At 41.5% G+C, this 19880-nt stretch overlaps 1 protein-coding gene across 2 annotated transcripts in view; it reads left to right on the forward strand.

Annotated features, from left to right (window-relative positions):
• The window catches only part of stxbp1a (syntaxin binding protein 1a), a 37640-nt gene that overhangs the window by 1402 nt on the left and 16358 nt on the right, over positions 1–19880 (forward strand). For both annotated transcript variants that reach the window (XM_048258222.1, XM_048258223.1), the window contains exons 2-6: positions 14346–14395; positions 17501–17582; positions 18025–18101; positions 18631–18709; positions 19156–19259. In XM_048258222.1, coding sequence (XP_048114179.1) covers positions 14346–14395; positions 17501–17582; positions 18025–18101; positions 18631–18709; positions 19156–19259 — 392 coding nt within the window. The remainder of the gene's footprint in view (positions 1–14345; positions 14396–17500; positions 17583–18024; positions 18102–18630; positions 18710–19155; positions 19260–19880) is intronic.

The raw sequence follows: 19880 nt of genomic DNA on the forward strand, positions 1-19880 counted from the left end.
CCTACATGGTCAGGCTCCGTGTAATAAAGTATTATCCTTGAAGTGAACATAAAGGTGCTTATTTTTTGATACAGGCCATTTTACGCAGGCGTATATTAAAATATACTTAGATTAACCTGTCTATACTAGTCCCTGTATAAAAAAATAATGTATAATGCTGAACTGAGTTTTGTTTTTATTGGAATAACCGGAAAGTTGGCATATCAGGCATTCAGGCGAAACCTATAGTTGCAACTTAAACTAAATTAAATTAAAATACTAAATACCTAAAATATAATTTACACAGTCAAGACTGGGGGCACCACAGTCAATCGTAATCTTGACTGGTTGCGTAATGTCGTAAGATATTCTATTGCTATCACAAGGTTAAGGATAGGGATGATACCTTGTATGAGACGATGTGATGATGGGGAAATGTTGCTGCACACTAAAGAATAGATTAATGATTCGGTTAAATCTTGACAGACTGGACTGCTTTGAGCCTTTGGAGACGAACCGCGACAAGACCTCGCGCCACAAGCACGCACACACAGCACATCATCCGGAGCCTGCGCGGCTTGGGGGATGGGTGGCGTTCATCCCCCCCCCCCCCCTCTCTCCCTCTGCATCCCTCACTGAGCATCAGCCGTGAGGCCACGTTGAATTTAGTGTAAAAGGGGGCCGAAGATGTTGATGCTCCTTTATCGCCACTGAAGGCGGAGTTGACCATTGGTTGTATAAATTATGATAGATACTATTTTCAAATGAAAAAACAAATGCAGCACTATTCGTTTACCGTGTTTTTTTCGCAGCAGTGGTGGACCCTAATCATGCTTCGTAGTGCACACGTTGTGGAAAGATGTTGTGTTGTAATGGCTGCTGTCACAGATTTGATGGATTTGATCCATTTAAAAATACAATCTAGGTAAAACAAAAATCAAAAACTGAAATGGCTGTGAATTTGCCTGTGTAATATTGTAGTGTCAGTGGCGTTTTACATTTTATTTTTGTTATGCAGTAAATTAAGAGCCTGGTCATTGTACAATTTGCCTTGGCTGTATGACCTTTGACTCATTGCACTCTTGTAAAGGGAGGAGAGTGGTGATATTACTGCATTGGTCAGACTGTAGAAGACTTGCTGGTCAAAGATGGTTTATGGTTAAGGAATTTAGCAGACCATCCTTTCCATGAGAAATGAGATTAGGTGTTGTGAAAAAGTAGAGTAGCCTACTGCTAACCTGTTAGCAACTTAGTTGGTTGGCAATGGGAAATTGCATTGCAACCAACAATATGGTTTTGGAAAGCGCGCCCCTGGCTTGTAATCTGCATTTACACATGTTCAGAGGCAGGAGTATGTAAGTGGGCCAACAGCGGATCCTCCTGAATGAGTCATACACACTGTGTGTGTGCCGGAGAGGCCATCTGACTTTGAGTCTTTGTTTTCATTGCCTTTTCTTCAGCTCATTGATGTAAATTACATTCATGCGGTTATTTATCTTCTTGCTTTGGACCTACCCCAGAGACAAAAATATTAGCATTAACAGGGTAAGAGGCCATTCCAACTAGCACTTGCTTGTCCTCCAACAAGAGGAAAGAATTCTGTATCTCCAAACCCAGAAAAAAGATGTATTTGCTATCATGACTGGATTTGAAAGACACTTGTAATATTTTTATTATTAGGTTAGTCATTGCATCTTATCAGATTCTGTTTTGTTCTGGTTGCATTGTCTATACCTGTTTTGGCAAGCTGATGTTTGGAAATGTTGGAATACACCAAAAGGTCTTTACAGTCTGAAGGCTTATAGGAGAAAAGATGCACTGTGAAAAACAATGCATCAGTAAAATCTTTTGGGTTCTGTACACTCTGGTTTAAAAGCTTCAACCTGGCATGGCCAGAGTGGTAAAAAATCTGGAAACTTCCAGAGACGCATTCGCTGACTGTGGAATATTCAAAGCTTCAACCTGGCATGGCAATGGCTGCAATAAAATCAGGAAACTTCTAGAGACCAGTGTCCCCTGACTGCCAATTATTTGGCTGGTGCACAGCAGCACCTACTGGTTGGGGTAGACTCCTCTACTGTCTGTCAGAAGTTAGCAAGTAGTGCTAACATTGCTCATAGTATCTTTAAGGTTTATCAGATTTAGAAAACAATTGTGTCTATAACAAATGTATAGCAAAGCTTTATGACAACTGCAGACATACTACAAAATGGTTAACGTTAGAGGGTTTGGTTAGTCTTCCAATTTGATCCATCCAGCAAGCCTGTGTCAACTGTGCCTGTTCCTGTCCCACCTGATATAATAGGAAAATACCCAATAGCAACACCATTTTGTTAGTAGATGGCTAAAATGCCATGTTCAGGCTGGAGGATAGTCAGAAGCTGCCTCACTGAGAACAGATTAAATGGAAGCTGAGGGAACAACAAATCATCAAAAATTCTGAAATGTAAATTACAAAATGAATCTCCTCTGTGTGTGTGTTGTAGTGTACATATTATTCTCCCCTAAATCTACATCTACGATTCCTCATCATGTATCTGCTTAGTTAGTTTGTATAGCACATTTTGCTGTGCCCCATCTGTGGCTGTGCCAACCCTGAGGTGTGGGATGTCTTGCTCATGGTCTGATTACATTCATCCCATCTTTATTGTTGAACATGTCACATGATACCCTGCTATGGTTATGGATTGGACTATTTTGTCCCATAAATGCAGTCCTATCCACTGGTCATTCTGTGTAATTTGATGTTTATTTCTTCATATTTGTAGGAATAATGTTTTAATGACGGTTGTTTCCATGAAAGCCATGAGCTAAAATGGAGGCCGCTGAGTGCAGTCTGTGGAAGCTTGTGTGTGTAAATTCATGTTTCATTCCGTCCACAAGATCAAGCACCTTGGTTTGGACATAAGCAGACATTCCACTTCTCACTTCTGCATGAAGACCCCCTCACAGCAAGATGAACGGCCCAATCTAACGAAGGCTCCAGCATCTCTCCTCTCCTGAAAGACATGCATTAGCAGCTCTCATCCCTCTATCCCACGCAGCTGAGGGACTCAGCCTATAGCCACCACAGAACGGGAGAAAACATATTTAACAGAGAGAGACAAAAATAACCAGACTCATATGCCGCCTTATGCTGGAGTCGTCAGTCAGACTTCATTACCGTGTGCATACACAGTGTGAAGAAAAGATCTGGCTTCAGAATGGGGTGAGAGAGGAGACGCAGAGGGACATTAGTTATGGGTGGGCTTAATGCGCCGGCCCGGCGGGGGGATGAAATCTCTCCTCAGAAGTGTGCTAAACACTGTCAACTGTCAGGGTCAGGACGCCCCGGAGATGGAGAAGTCCTCCATCCCCCCTCCAAGATTATGTGCACATACACACACTCAGACCCACAGAGGCACACACACGTGCACATGCACACACATACAGCACACATCAGCGCATACACACTCACACACACATGCACCATACACCCCCTTGCACACACAAAAAAAACACAAATGCACATCCTCAGGACACTCACACACAAAGATGCACATATATACACGCAGACAAACACACATGCACCCTAGCGTGTGCAGACTATGCAGTGACATAGCAATTTTATGGTGGTAGTCAGGGAGGTGTTGAAAGCTGGCTCCATTTTTAACGTTCTAAAATTGAATCAGTGTTGCAGAGCAGAACCACTGACGCAGACTCTGCAGATGTAGAGCAAAATCTATCACCCAGCCAGGGCAGGTTTATGTGCCCTGCATGCACAACCAGCATACCCCTTCTTAAAACAAACAAAACTGCAGAGGCACTAAACTGCTGAGGCACTGGCAATCGGTCATTCGGTCATCCAAAACTCAATCAAGGAGGAAAGTGTACATGACCCAAAGCAAAGTCAGCATGATAGATATAGAACAGGAAGGTGATACATGTAAAGATTCACTTAAACGTACGATAAATAGACCCCAATGAAATCAATTTTTGATGTGATCTTCCTAAAGTGTCCCTTGGTGAACTGTAGCTGTTACAGTGTAGCAGATGAGATTGGGGGTAGAGGAATCTCAGTGGCAGAGGTGTGGCTCGCAGCATGTTGGTAATGGCATGTGAGGGTTATTTCCCTCCACGTCTTCGTGTCAGGCAGAGGCAGCGGCTACAGCAGCAGCAGCAGCAGCAGCAGCAGCAGTGGCAGGCAATCTGGATCGGCGGCCATGTTTTACTGCCGCGCTGTAGAGATGGAGAAAGCGAGCTAGCTGCAGGGCCACCGTGGGATGGAGTAAATCAGAGCTGTCAGGGGGATTCGGCTGCTGCCGTCGCCCGCTCCACCGTGACGGGAGTGGAGCGGAACACCTGCAAAGACCAATGCACACTAATACATGAATAAATACATGGCAGTTATCTGCAATGTTATCAGAGATGTAGACACTAGACAGATGTTCAGTGATATTAAAATAAGACACAAACACATATTACTCATTATGCATTACATTCTGGAAGGATTAAAAAACAAACAGACCCCCATAATTTCCTTCCTTTCACTATTTCTTTTTTTCTTTCTGTGTTTCTCTCTCTCTCTCTCTCTCTCTCTTACTATTTAATCACCTACTGTAGCTGCTGGCATTCAAAAGATGCTACTGTCAGACATGAGAAGAAAGTGTAATACTGATCATGAAGCACAATCAGATTAGATCAAATGTGGCCCTCTTTTATTTGTAATTTTTTTTTTGCAGCAGACTATAACTTTTTAATGTGGATTACATAACAGTGTAAACAGGAAGGAAGCTTTTGTTATACCATTTATGAAGAGCATTTGGAGACCATCAATTTTGCATGGGCTGAACTCCCACACACGGTGTGAGCTAAATTACTGGTTAGATAACATTTGCAAAGGAGGCACCAGAGAAAGAGGAGAGGGTGTGTTTGCCGCCTCTTCAGTTTGAGTTTGACTGTTCAGTTTGAGTCTTTGGCTCTCGGTTCTGTTGTTAAAAGCTGCTTGTGACTGACTTGCATTTTCCATGAGATGATCAATGAATTCATATCGATGTTTTCTGTAATTGTATTAATTGGCATGCACAACTGGTATGTATATCCTCAGATGCATTCAACGCATCAGACATGGACATTATTGCGGGCCACTCAGTGCGTCTGATTCTTCACTGTGGATTGTGCTTGGTACTTAGATATTTTAGAAAGCTTCATTCACCACCAAAGGGAGGCTACACATCCACTGATCATGCATCACCTCTTTCGACATGCACGTTAGTGAGGTGTTTTGCCGTTCTAAAGGCCAGATGGTTTCACCAAACCCCCTTCTAGCCGACTAACTGTTCTCTTTGTGAATGCTGACATATTGATTTCCCCTTCTGCTAGCTCCAGTTAGCATTAACCCTTGTAAGGTGTTCATATTTTTGTTACACAGCCAATGTTCCCAGGTCTGGTGGACCCACCACATTATTAGGCTTTTAAATCAATACAGCCATAACAATTTATGTAAAAATACTTAACAGTTGTTAGCTCAATTACCAATGATATAGATATCATTTATGCTTCATATTCGCCATTTACCCCTGTGAGATCACATTTATGATCATAATTTTTGTGAGAAAATTAGGAAATTCCATTATAAAAAAGGTGAAAAAATAGAAACATTATCATTATTGGTGCTTATTTCTTAGAACTTAATCAGAACAGGTGAAAGTGATTGAAATGCAACAATTTTGTAACTTTGTGTGGGAATAGCAGGTGCAGAAAGACAACATTCCCACACACAGACACCTACACTCAGACACACACACATACAGACACACACACACACACACAGAACACCTCATATGTAATAGTGATATTATCTTCACAGAAAATGAGCCAAGACCAATGAATTTGAGTTAGAAGGTATAATAAATAGCATAATTTGTTCTTTCAAACATTGAAAATGGGTCCCACAGACCCAAACCCCTTACACCACAAGGGTTAAATGGCTGTGAAGAGCTCACCAGTTGTAAACACAAGGGACTTGTAAGATAAAACACAAAGGACCCTAGTCATGTAAGCGTTATTTGAATGAACTTGCAAAGTAATTTCATGGTGAATTAAATGTATGACAAACTGACATGGTGCACATTTCACATCAGTATGACAAACAGAATGCCCCCCACCCAAAATAAATAAATAAATAAATAAATAAATAAACTTGAAAAGTTTGTTACTCTTCCACCAGTCTCTAATAAGTAGCTGATCTGCCCTGTGATAATGACGGTCAGGCCCTTTCTGCAGTTTTCCTCAAGGTACGCATGGCAGTGCTGGTCAGTGCTAATGCGAGCTGTGCTGTGGTGTACTTGAGGTGGGCTATAGCCAGCTAGCGTGATGACTCAGCGCGGCGCTCTGAAAGGAAGTAGACACTCTCAGGGCCACGTCCTTGGACTCTGGGTGACACCGTGCCAGGGGAAGGGTGAGAACGTCACCTCATCAGATGTGCAGCAGCCATCAGAGTGCCGTTCAATAGCTCTCAGTGCTGCTGATATACACTTGCTGTGTATGGCTTAATGGCTTTTTGTGATAATGATATTGATGACTGGAATGAAATGCACAGAAAAAAATCCTTATTAACAGAAGCAAATAGCTTAATATGAATGCTATTTACTGAGCAACCTTGCACAGAGGGAAACAATTTGGATGTGAAAAGTAGTGTTACCAGTTAATAAAGACTAGGGAACATATGATTCTGCACTGTAGATATTCTGTAGACATAATAGAAACAGTGGTTCATGCAAATTCATGTTAGAGATAACATGAATGTGACCACATGTTATGGGTGAGGACACAGTACCCACAGAGTATGTGCCAGATGCTTGTGAAAATAGATGACTGTCTCTTTAAGAGCTGCTATGGTTGAATATGTGTAGACATGCGTAGAGATGCAGCGAAAGTGGGTCATGAAATCACAAGTGTCAAGCCCAGAAGGGTCTTCATGAAAGAGAAGGGTCTTCATGAAAGAGAAGGGTTAAACAGAGTGGTATAGACCTATGGGGCGGCATGAGCTTATATAGGTGTGTCGTGTGTGTGTGTGTGTGCGTATGAGTGTGTGTGTGTGTGTGTGTGTGTGTGTGTGTGTGTGTGTGTGTGTGTGTGTGTGTGTGCATGTGTGTGTGTGTGTGTGTGTGTGTGTGTGTGTGTGTGTGTGTGTGTGTGTGTGTGTGTGTGTGTGTGTGTGTGTGTGTGTGTGTGTGTGTGCATGCGTTCTTATTCTTATCACTCTCAGCTTCACACTTGCATTTCAATTGAGGTGGCAAACAGGAAGCAGAATTGCAATTCAAATTGTGCACAACCTTGATTAGCAGAGATTAAGTTAATTCTATATCATGCTTTTAATGTTTGCATGAAACATGCATGTTTACATGTACTGTTCCCCTCAAACAGAATACATAAAAAATACATCAAAAATACATTCTTGGAATGTATTGATGTCAGTAGTAGACATAATTGGGTGCGGGGTAATGTATGTTAGCAGCATCTCTCTGAGAATTAAAATAATTCAAGAATTGAATTGGAATTTAAGAGCCAGTTTCAATCTAATTCTGTAATTTTGCACAAGCCTGCTGCTAATGCAGTCACCTTATGCATTTATACATTCTTGATCTAGAATACATTTTCCAGTAGCCTAAACAGTGTGGACAAGTAATTGTTTAACATCTGCTTTACATGTTCACAATGGTTTTGGATTTTATTATACTGGAGTTTTCTATGGGACAGCCTCACACCATCATGCTCTATACAGTCCATGCATGTGTTATGTAATAAAGACGGAAATGTATTATCCACTCTCCACCATGAGCACGAGGAGGAGGGAATGCTAACTGCTAACATTAACTGTTTTCTGGGGCTGAAGGCTGAGGCGTGGGAGAGAACAGCTGGCCATTAGGGCCAACTGCACCGACTCCCCGTTCTGCAAGCTATGGTCCTGTCCCATCCCCCCTGCCCCCCCCACACACACACACCACCAACCACTGACAGATAGAGCGCCAGAGCACAGGTGCTGATAAACAAAGTGAAGGTCAAGCACAAAATGATTTGCCCATTTAGCCCTAAATGCAATGTATTGAGAAAGTATTCAATATTCACATGGTCAGACCTCTTCACTCTTTTTCACATTTTTGCTATGTTGCTCAATGAATCATGCAGCCAAGACAATGCAAGGTTGGTTTGGGGACAACACTGTTATTAGTGGGGCCCTGTCAGAGCCCTTACTGGAACCCAATCAAACATTTCCGGACAGATACTTCAGCTGCTCCTTATTTAATAGATTTTCCAAAATAATCTGAACATTTGTGTTTCCTTTGTCACTATTGGGTATTGGAATGTGTGGATGAAGGAAAATCCATTTAAATGGTTTATCATAAGGCTGCAACATAATGAAATGTGAAAAACGTGAAGGGGTCTGAATAATGACCTAATGCACTGTATGAGATTTAATTCCACAATTCAAAGAGTAATGTAACTGCTTCATGGAGATCTAGGGTTACGTTACGTTAGGGTGTGGTTACGTTGCATTTGAATACAAATGTTTGTTTCACTCTTCAGAACCAACAGAAATAAACATAGAGAGAAACATCATGAGAATCTGCTGTAGTTGAAGCATGTTTTCATCTGTTGAGATTCACATAATACATGACTCAGGAGAGCAGTGCATTCGACTGCCCTCTTGGTGATTGGCAAAGTGTCCTCCTTTCTGAGCTGTATTGATTGGGATGGGATTTATTTATAACAGATTTGCTCTGAGGAGGCTTCGCAGGAAGGGGGTAGGGAAAGTAGAAATGCAAAACTCCTGCAAATATCTGACTGCAGGGAGTTAAATCTGATGTTGACGGTGCATGCTGAAACCAATGCTGATGCATGCAGGAGCAGGATGTCCGGTACAGCAGGATAACTTTTAACCTCCCTTCCTGCTTTGGTCAATCCACTGCCTGTGTCTAGGCCTGTGTCAGGTCTGTGTTTTTCCACTAAACACAGTAATTAGAGGTTTGTAGTCAATATCAGCACTGTGTTGTACTCAGATGACATTGTACTTGTTTTTGTATGTCTTTTAATATTCTGGCATCCACATTGCTTCAAAGGACCATGTGTAACAGATGTGGGGTTTCACAGAGCATTGAGTTGTGGCTGTACTTTATATGTACGTGGATGCACATACACAATGTCACATACACAAAAAAAAAAAATTACCTGGAATAACCTTGACACATTTAGCAGCAGCCACACAATGGTGGAAGTGTGCATGATAAATGTAAATATTGCAAAAGAAAAATAGATATTTCATATGTGAATATTTCACAAGTGCTATCTTATTATTATGATCAATTTTCGCCAACTGCAAACAATAAAAACGAGGTGCAGTCAGAAAACAAAGATAGTGAAGAAGATTTACATTTTAATTTGATTTTAATGCAAGTTCATTCAGGCAATATTCCCTGAGATCATCTCTCTACTACGGCACTTATATATAAAGGAAATGAGTAACTTTTATGCTTTTTATTACATTTATGTTTAAGTTATATTTAAGTTTACCAGTAAATATGTTTACCAGTATCTGCTCTGCTAAATGCAAAGACATACAGAGATATGCAACGTTATAGGGAGTTTATATATTTTCATTGCCTGGAGAATTTGCCAGATATTGCGCAACAAAGCTTATAACAGAAAACAAACCATGACTCAGCACAAATGAAAAAACAAACAAACCTGAAAAGGTAATGCGATCCAGTCTGCTGCAAGCAGCATGCTGTTTTACTATCGGCCCTGAGAAGAATATGTATCATTGTTATTATCCATTTCATTGTCCTGAATGACCTTCCTGGAAGAACTACTTCCTTCCCCAGATGTTCCTAGGTTTTGCCCTGGGTTTTGTCATTAACAAACATCCTTGTGTAAAGATCCTTTTCCTTTTACCATGACAACAACTGTGGATCGCACCATTTTAAAACAGCCCCCTCCCCCGCCTGGCTGCAGGTATTGTGAGATGGTACACTCTGTTGGTTTAAAGCATTCAGTATGTTGTTTCTGGGATGAGGTGAAGGAGTTGTGTTTTTGTGTTCTGATGAATGATAGTCCTATCAAGGAGGATCTAAACATTATAATTTATACATTCTGCTAGTAGACGGCAGTTTGAATGATATCCTACGTTGTAATTTAGGAATCCGATGGATGGTGTCACCATGTTATTTGGAAAGCTAAATCTGAAACCCCCATTAGGTCATAGTGTCAGAAAGCCACAGAAACATACTGAGTGTTGTAAATTTAATCCAGAAAGGACAGCAGTGCCTAATGGCATTACCAGTGACATTGGTCTTTTGCTGACATTTCTGATCCACTCGATCTTTGTACTGTAGCCTGGCCAGTGCTTCAGTGGCACAAGGCACCTTGCCTCTGGGTCTTTAAATCCTGTGTGCTGCTGTTAGAGAAGACCTCTCTCTGGAGACCATTCAGATTGACAAGATTTCTGATTACTCATCCTCGAGGCAGTGCTTCATCTCATTATCATCATCATCATCACCATCTGAAGTTTGACCATGTACAGATATTCAAAATGGAGGTAAAGGAAATGCAGTGCATTGTAAGGACTGCATTGAAATTATACAATATTGGGCAAGGTTGACTTACTGTCCCACCATAGTGGCATAAATAAATAACATACCCTGTTGGCCTATGTGTGAGGACAGCACAGGCACATGGAACTAAAAGCAAATGGGGAATACTGTATGTATGTAGATGACATGAACAGCCTGGTCATGACCTTGAGGTCAGAGAGAGGTACTTGATATGCAGAGCGCATTCACCTAGATTACATTCACACCATATATGGAGGTAGGAGGGGCTGTGGTACTGCACTATGCTGCTGATGAATGTTCTGTGGGAGAGTGATAGGTAATGTAACATCACATGATGGGAGTGAGAGATATGGGACAAGGACCCCAAGGATTGAAAAGTAGGTGGGTCATTTTCTCCCCATGGAGATGATGTTATGATTGCATTGTGCCGTGTTCTGCATCCTTGATAATAAACTTTTATACAGTTTTCACAAGTAGGTGGATTAAATCATTTGTATCTTGTTTGTTTTATTCATAGCTGGGTTTCTGTGCACAAGATAGTCTAATGCACCTGTTATGATGATAAAATACACAGAGAAAGCAAACTGGGTTGCCCTCAGTGATGTCGACGGCCCTCAAATGCAATAGCAGATTGTATTCTTTATTGAAAACATGAGCTGCGTCTCTGTTGGGTTTGATTGAAGGGCAACATATTTGCATTGGCCCAGTCCATTTGTTTCCGTGTCGGGGATATGACACTGACTGGTGATCATTTAGCAGGTAACTCTCCTCCTTCTCCTACTGACATCACAACAGTTCAACAAGGAAGAAGACAAACAATGCAGCCCTGAATTGCCTCTGTAATCTCAGCAACTGAGTCCAACAAGGTCCGCGTATTTAAACAGAGATAATCCATCTGTAGCCCAATCCAGATGTTGTTGGGCTCAGAGGGGCTTAAGGGATGGGGCTAGTGATATCAAATGTCAAACAGCAAACCAATTCTGCTGTAATCACATTTATCCCAGTGCTATTGACAGATGGCTAACACAGTGATCAAGCTAATAACGGTTAGCATGTGTGAAAAACACAGGATTATCAGACAAGATCCCAAGAGGATTATTTTGATTCTGCCTGTAAGAAAGTCCCTGAAACAAGGGATTCAAATAGATATTCCATCAGTTCATAATTGTTAGTTCTATACTGAACAATTTAGACTTAGTGCAAATATAAGAAAACATTACAGAGACTGAATTATGATCTATTGTTTATTTGTTATGATGGAATACTGAATATGGAGTCTGTGGCTATGGTTTCCTTTTGTCCTTTTGTATGATTGAATTGCTGAATAATCGTATGACTACAGACAGACAAAACACACACCAATAGAATCCAACACACACACACATTCTCTCTCTCTCTCTCTCTCTCTCTCTCTCTCTCTCTCTCTCTCTCTCTCACACACACACACTTTTGGTTAAAGACTACCCTGGGGCTGTGGTAGTCCATGGCTGGATGATTTCCATTTTTGGCATCATAAACCCTTATGACTTTCTGCTCCATTTCTGCATCCCACAGAATGGCCAGGCTGTGAAGCTGCCCCACACATGCTAAATTAGCCTCTTTTCTGATAAAGGGATTGGCTCATATTGGTTTGCTGTTGAAAGAACTTGCGAGAAATATATAATCAGCTTTTTTTCTTTGTGGCCACAAATGGAAAAGGCACAAGAACACTTGACCTCTGTGAGATGCTTTAAGGGCTTTGGAGCTAGGCAACACACACACACACACACACACACATATGCATGAACAACACTCCCCATTTACCGTAAATGGCATTGGATCAGTGACAGAAAGTGAGCGCTATCAAACAAGCTATCTAAATGGATCTGATAACCTTAGACACAAGTACTATATGGTATTGCCAAGCGAATGCTCTGTGTCCTGCTGTAGGGTTTAGACTAGGGGTGTGAATCTCTCATGTAAAAGACGATACGATTCACATCTAGATACATGGGCACGATTCGATACAAGAAAAGATACATGTTCATAAAAAACGATTCAGTACGATTCGATGCGATGCGATTCGATGCAGTTCGATGCAGTTGAAGAATGGAAAGCATTCTGAAAGATTTTTTATCATTTGCTTAAGGTGCACATTCATTTTATATTATCAATTATCATGGTCATGTCAATTAGGCAAAAAAATGTGTGAATATGATTATCTAAACTGAGGTTTGTATCATATACTGTATTGAAATGAAAAAAGAATAGTCTACATTTCAGTCAAACACAGCAGCCAAATGCAACATAAAAATACATTTTTATATACTTTATAGATTTTATAGAGTTATATCTGATTGTTTTCAAGGAGCTGTAGCCTATTGTTGAGGTAAGACAATACCGAAATAAAATAAAACAGTGCTTAAGACAATCTTGTCCTTTTCTCAGATTGCCTACAAGAACAAAATAGGCCTAGCCTACATATCAATGAACTGGGCCTATTTTGTTCCAAGTCTGAGTGAATATGAACATTCTGAGTGAATATGAACTGAGTGAATAAGTCTGAGTGAATATGAACTGAGCATTACCCACAAATCCGTGCCACGAGTAGTTTAGAACTGGGATGAACGCGCTGCTTGCAACGTAAATGAGAGTCTGAGCGAGCAGAAAATTTCCCCTGGGGATCAATAAAGTATCTATCTATCTATCTATCTATCTATCTATCTATCTAAAAGGTTGTGAACCGATTCGTAACAAGTAAATCGATATAACGACCGGTTCATTTCAGTTTTATTCGCTTTATAGGCTTAACATATCGATGTAGCCGTATCTTACACGTTAAAAAACGGATACCGATACGTATCGGTTAATCTTTACACCCCTAGTTTAGACGCTTTCATGTCAGACAAACTACAGAAGGCAAATGTACAGAAAGAGAAAGACACAGCTGAATAGAGGCCTATTGTTTGTTTGTCTATTGCAGTGCTGAAAATGAATTACACAAAAGTGCATTAGTGTTGCATCACATGAGCAAATCACAAATGATAGACAAATGTGTGTGGGCGGGTGATCATGGTTTCAAACAATCATGGTGTGCGGAAAAAAGCAACACAAAGTTTCAAAAGGTTGCCGACACGTTGTCAGACAGAATGGAAGCCAGTGTGTATCCCTGGCATCACTGCCAGCCACTCTTTCTGCTAATCCACATTAGTCTCTGTGCCAGTGGGCACAGCCAGGTGGATCAGGTGTCGCTGAGTGGGGGGTATGGTGTGTGGCACAGAGTGGGCACCCTCTAGCCAAAGAGAGATTGGTGACAGGACTGGCATTCAGTCAGGGATAGCAGAGTGGCAGGCAGGATGATCAGAGAGAATGTAGAGGCTAGTGAGATAGCGAAAATTGGGTGAATTATGTGGGTTCTGTTTTATGTGAACTTGTGTGCCTGTGCATGCATGCTAGCGAGAATTCATTCTTCTGATATTCTGCAGTAAATCCATCCATATGGAAGCCAGCTGCTTCCTGTAAAACCGGAAGCTGGATGCTGCTGTGCATAAAACAATGGCTCAAATTGACCATGTTAAAGGGCATTTTTAAAAAGAAGTGTTTTCAGTTGTGAGAGTGTTTTTCTCTTAATGAATATGTGCACCTACCGCTTATTTTGACCCATGCACCAATACAAAAAAAACTTAATGAACTGATATTGATAAATTGCATACAGTAACAATATGTGTTGTGTGGTTGTTATGCTCATACTGCATGGCCGTGCATTTTGTTCACGTCTTACCTTTTCTTCCACAGAGATTATGAATGATGTCATCAAGAAGGTGAAGAAGAAGGGAGAATGGAAGGTAAGAAGATTGTTCCAGTTTTCTCAGAGGAGACTTAATTGTGTCCTAAAAATCCTGTTATGACAATCTGATTTCCATGCTGACCCAGATGTGAGTAATGAGAACACCTGCACGTTGCTGCCAGTCTTATCCTTAGTGTTTGCTTCACTACATGGGACTCATTTGACAGGAAAACTGGTGTTGTCTGATGTTGGCAGGTAAAAGTGCTCTTTAAGATGCAACGTTTGACAGATTTAGCCATTGGATGGGTCCACACCCACCTGACAGTGTGTGATGTAAAGGATGGGTAAAGAGAAGGGTCTGTTTTTAGTGTCTGTAGCCACAACTACTGTTGGTGATATTTTGATTCCCAAATACCAAATATGTTTGCACTTGCTAATAGCTATCGCTACATTGGGCTATATTTTTACATTTTGTTTGTTTGGTTCATGTTTTGTAGCTTAATTGTCCAGCTGGTGCTTGGTTAATTCCTATATTTCTGCAGTGGATGACAGTGAACCCTGTTGACAAGGTTTTTGATGCTGAAGGGTTTAAAGGGTTCAAACTGCAAATGGTTTCGTGACTATTTCACATCATGGGTTGATGGGGATTGAGACTCTAGTTGAATGTTTCTTCTGCTGTTCCAAAATGCAGTTGAGTGTTAGCTAACAGGCTAGTTTTGCTAGTGACTGCAATAGAGAAACTTGAACCTGAAACAAACTTTACAGGGTGTTTGACCCATCTTTAAACACAAAACTGGATGGATGTGTTTCCAACGCCATATAATAAGAAACTCTTAGCATCCCACCAGTTTTGTGTTCTTAGTCAAGCATCCTGTAACGAGTTTCTTTACCACTTCCTACCATTTTTTGGTGCTTGTTAAGAGAACCGACTAGTAGTGATGGGCAAATGAAGCTTTGGTGAACCACTAAACCATAGCAGTGTGAAGCTAGCAACACTAATGAAAAAATCCAATATGGCTGCCACATGTAGATTTTTCAACATAAAAGTCCTTACCCAAACCAGTATATGTAACCAAAAATATTGGTTTGCTAAGGACTTTTATGTTGAAAAATGTATGTGTGGCGGCCATCTTTTTGCTTTTCAGCTAGTGTCGCTAGGTTCACACTGCTGTGGTTCAGTGGTTCACCAAAGCTTCATTTGCCCATCACTACCGACTAGCCTGGTAGCCAGCCCGAATTTAATCCCCGCCACAAAATTTGAGGCCAGGAAGTTCTGAATAGAATTGAGAACTTGGGTCAGCCTAAGAACCGACTACTGCAGTTGTAAAATGTCTATTCCACTTGTAATTTGTCAGATGTCAAAATAGATGTTGAACTTTTTTTCAACTGAAAAAGGTAACAAACTAATTAACAAGAACATTTTAAACTTGCAGTTCAAAGAGGTTGCCGACTAGCCTGGCGGGCCATCCTATCATTGAAATGTATAGTCTGGAATCGAACCATTCACCTCGCTTAATCCAAGGGGCGGGCAGAGAATTGTCTTTCAAACTGCCTAGGCATGCAATAGGCCAGCGCTATGACCATATCCGTATCCGGTCGGCAAAACGGTAAATACATCCTTCTTCGAAAGGAATGACTTAAGTGCATTGTGTTGCTCAACTTTCAAAAAAAAAAAAGTCCAAAAAACGTCCGATTCAAACAACCACTCTTCGTTCGCCATAGCCACCTTCCTTGTTGTTCACCGTCGCAGGACTGTCGTTATCCTGTTAAGCTGCCTTAAAACTCTCTAACAAAATAGAGCGCTGTGATTGGATGACGTCCACGGCGTCAGCCAATAGAAATCCCTATGGTTTGATACTAGACGTACAGGCTGAGCAAATTAATTTGCCGCCGCTAGGGTGCATCTAGATTTCTAGGCTAGTTGCGCGACCCCTGGTGTAGTGCAATGTTCTTTTGCAATCTTAACCAGCCCCACCTTTTGTCAGCATTTTAAGTTGTGGTTATATCATGTTGTAAGATAAATAATCATAACTTGTTCTTGTGAAACAAAAATAGCTGCCTTAGCATAACACTAGCGAGCAAAACAGCAGTGGCCAAATTACCTGGACCTGGTACCCTGGAATTCCAGAGTTCTCGCAAGAGCACAATTTGAATTTGCTCAGTGAGTGACTCTGGCGATGAGTAATGATGCTCATTACCTATGCCCATGGAGCCGAGCTGCACCAATCACATCAGTGTATCTGATATAGGCAGGCCAGAGGCGAGCTGAACAGATGACGACAGCGCTGCAACGTCAAAGTCCGGAATCAGTCAGTAAACATTGGTCGTAGTGTTATCCAATTGCGTCGAAGTCCGGAATCTGTCAGTAAACATTGGTCGTAGTGTTATCCAATTGAGTGTAGTGATTGCGTGCAGTGACCCTGAATTTTTCGGATTTGGGTCTGGATTGTCCAGGCTACGGACCTGGTTGCAGGTGTTTAAAAAGCCACAGGACTCTATTTTGATGATCAGAAATACGGCGCAAAACCCGACATAAAGCTTATTCTTATCTGACACCCAGCCAGTGGCAGATTTTGCGCCATTCTCTTCACTTTTATTAAGCCTTGCACCCAGGGATCTGGCAGAAGGTGTGGTCTGGTGCATGATCCAAAAATCGCTATCTTACACCCTCTATAAATCATTATGCCACTGACCAAGAAAACTGGTCTATAGCGAAAGGTGCATGTAAAGCACAGCTGAAGACGATTCATGATGAGAAGTTGTAAACAAAGTGGTGGTGATCAGCTTTGATATACATTTCAGATGTAAATAGATTTAACAAATTCCACTGGAAGCTAAGGCTATGTTAGGCTAAGGTTATTTTTGGAATTGTAGTTTTTGTACCATAGTCATTTCTCAACTATCCTGAAATGGAACTAACTCAGCAAGTGTGAGAGCTGTTCTACAGTGACGCACAAGGCCAGCGCTGGTATGTAATACCAAACTGGTTCCTGTGGTTCATCATTCACTACTCATTTATTATTGCCATCTTCCACATATAGATCGTAGTTACTGGCTAGTAGTTGGCTAAATGTAGCTAATAGCATTAATAACATGTTATATCCAGGACTCCCTTTCTGGGTCTGTGTCTCGTATGAACAAAATAATCTCCCTGCCTCTTCAGGCACTCATTGTGGACCAGCTCAGCATGAGGATGCTGTCCTCCTGTTGCAAGATGACGGACATCATGTCAGAGGGCATCACTAGTAAGTTGAGGGTTCTGTTGGGACATAGTGGTTCTGCATGGCTTTCTGTTCTGTTCTGTTCTTTTCTGTTCTGTTCTGTTCTGATGATATTACATATAAAGAGTTTGATTCCAAAATGCTATATCTCCATTTTTAAAAACATTAATAAGTCAGGTTATTTAATTGTGTATGTCAGGTAATATCAATAAAACTGCAGTTGTGTTGTTTTGATTGAGTAAAGATAAATCAAGTAACAATACCCAATTACATTTTTACTGAAATGACTTGGGAAAAGAAAATGTAAAAGAAGGATTTATAAAAAATCATTAAAATAGAGGATATACTGTAGCATTTTGGAACCAAACTCATGTTCGCAAAATGGGAAGCATAATCCTCTTTTGCATCTCTCTCTTTCTCTTTCTCTTTCTTTCTCTCTCTCTGTCTCCTCCATCTATATCCATAGTTGTTGAAGATATAAATAAGAGGCGAGAGCCTCTTCCCTCACTTGAGGCCATCTATCTGATTACTCCTACTGAGAAGGTACCCTCACACCACACACACACACACACACACACACACACACACACACACACACACACACACACACACACACATGTTCCTGTTTCACACTTGGCTCAGCTTTTGGGAAAGCATTATTAGCAGAAATAGCCCATGTTCAGCGGCCTGAGCCAATGAGTTAGCAGTGTGTTCACACAGCACACACTGGCCATATGTCACACACAATGCAGAATGCGGCAGTGTCGACAAACATGCTATTGACACAGCCTACGCAAACATCCCTCAATCCTTCTTTCCTGTGGACCATTGTTGGTGCTATTATTGCAACTGCTGCACACACACACACACACACACACACACACACACACACACACACACACACACACACACACACACACACACACACACACACACACACACACACACACACACACACACACAGATACACACTCTAAAGAAAACAAATAGGAAGACTCAAAGAGGCATGCACCACACAGACACACACACACAAAAAACTCTAATTCTCCTTTCTCTCTCCTCTCATCTCCAGTCTGTTGCGACTCTAGTTGGTGACTTCAGAGATTCTCATTCAGCCAAGTACAAAGCAGCTCATGTGTTCTTCACTGACTGTGAGTAGCAGAGAGCACTTCACTGGAGAGCCCTGTATGCAGCATGACATAATCTCCACACACACACGCACATGCACACACTCACACACACACACTCACACGCATGCCTGCATGCACGCACGTACACATACACCACTATTCACTCTGACACTCTGAGATCATAACCAAATAATCAAGGCTCCGCTATTTAGTGTTAAGTGCAAGATATTAAGGTGAATATTACATAATTTATTAACATTTATATTGTATTATATTGCTTATATGGTATAAACTAGTGTGTTGCACAGGTACTTCTAAAATGTTAACGTGTATCTTAAAGATATTTTATTCTTTGCTCTGAATAATCTACATGAGCCAAAAAATGTCATTGTAAATGTAAGTGTTGTGAATTTGTATTTCTCTGTCTGTGCCTCACTTTGACCACTGAACCTGTGTCCTGCTTCCAGCCTGCCCTGACCCCATATTTAACGACTTGGTGAAGAGCCGCGCCTCCAAATCCATCAAGACGCTGACTGAGATCAACATCGCCTTCTTACCTTATGAGTCTCAGGTACACAGTCAGACCAGACCAGAGAGGAGAGAGGGAGGGGACAAAAATATGAAGACAGAGAGAGAGAGGGATTACACAGTGAATGAGAGAGGATGAGGATGAGAGAAGGGAACAGAAAGAGACATGGAGGGATAGAAAGGACATTAAGGAAAAGCTTGGTGTGTGTGTGTGTGTGAGAGAGAGAGAGAGAGAGAGAGAGAGTAAAGGGGCCTAAAGGTGGGACAGAGACTGGAAAATAGCGAGACACAGAAAATTCCAGAAATAGAAGCAAGAGGCAGTAATAGGGGGAGGGGATTGGCTAGAGGACATGGTGGGCGGGGACAGTTAGCTGAGTAAACACAGGTAGCAGCATCTCCTGAGTCACACTCTCCAGACACACACACACGCATACACACACTCTCTCTCTCTCTCTCTCTCTCTCTCTCTCTCTCTCTCTCTCTCTCTCTCTCTCCGTGCCACAGTATCTCTCTTTCCTTTGCTCTACCCACGGACTGTTCTAGAAGCGAGCCAGTTGAGCGCTGCCTGGCCAACAATTCTTTGCTCATCCTGTCCTCTATGATTAATTCAGAAGAGTCAGAGGAGTTTGGCTTCTGGCGAGATGCTGCAGCTCGCTTCACACTG

This window comes from Alosa alosa, chromosome 12 (genome assembly GCF_017589495.1).
Source record: "Alosa alosa isolate M-15738 ecotype Scorff River chromosome 12, AALO_Geno_1.1, whole genome shotgun sequence".
NCBI classification, from domain to species: Eukaryota; Metazoa; Chordata; class Actinopteri; order Clupeiformes; family Clupeidae; genus Alosa; species Alosa alosa.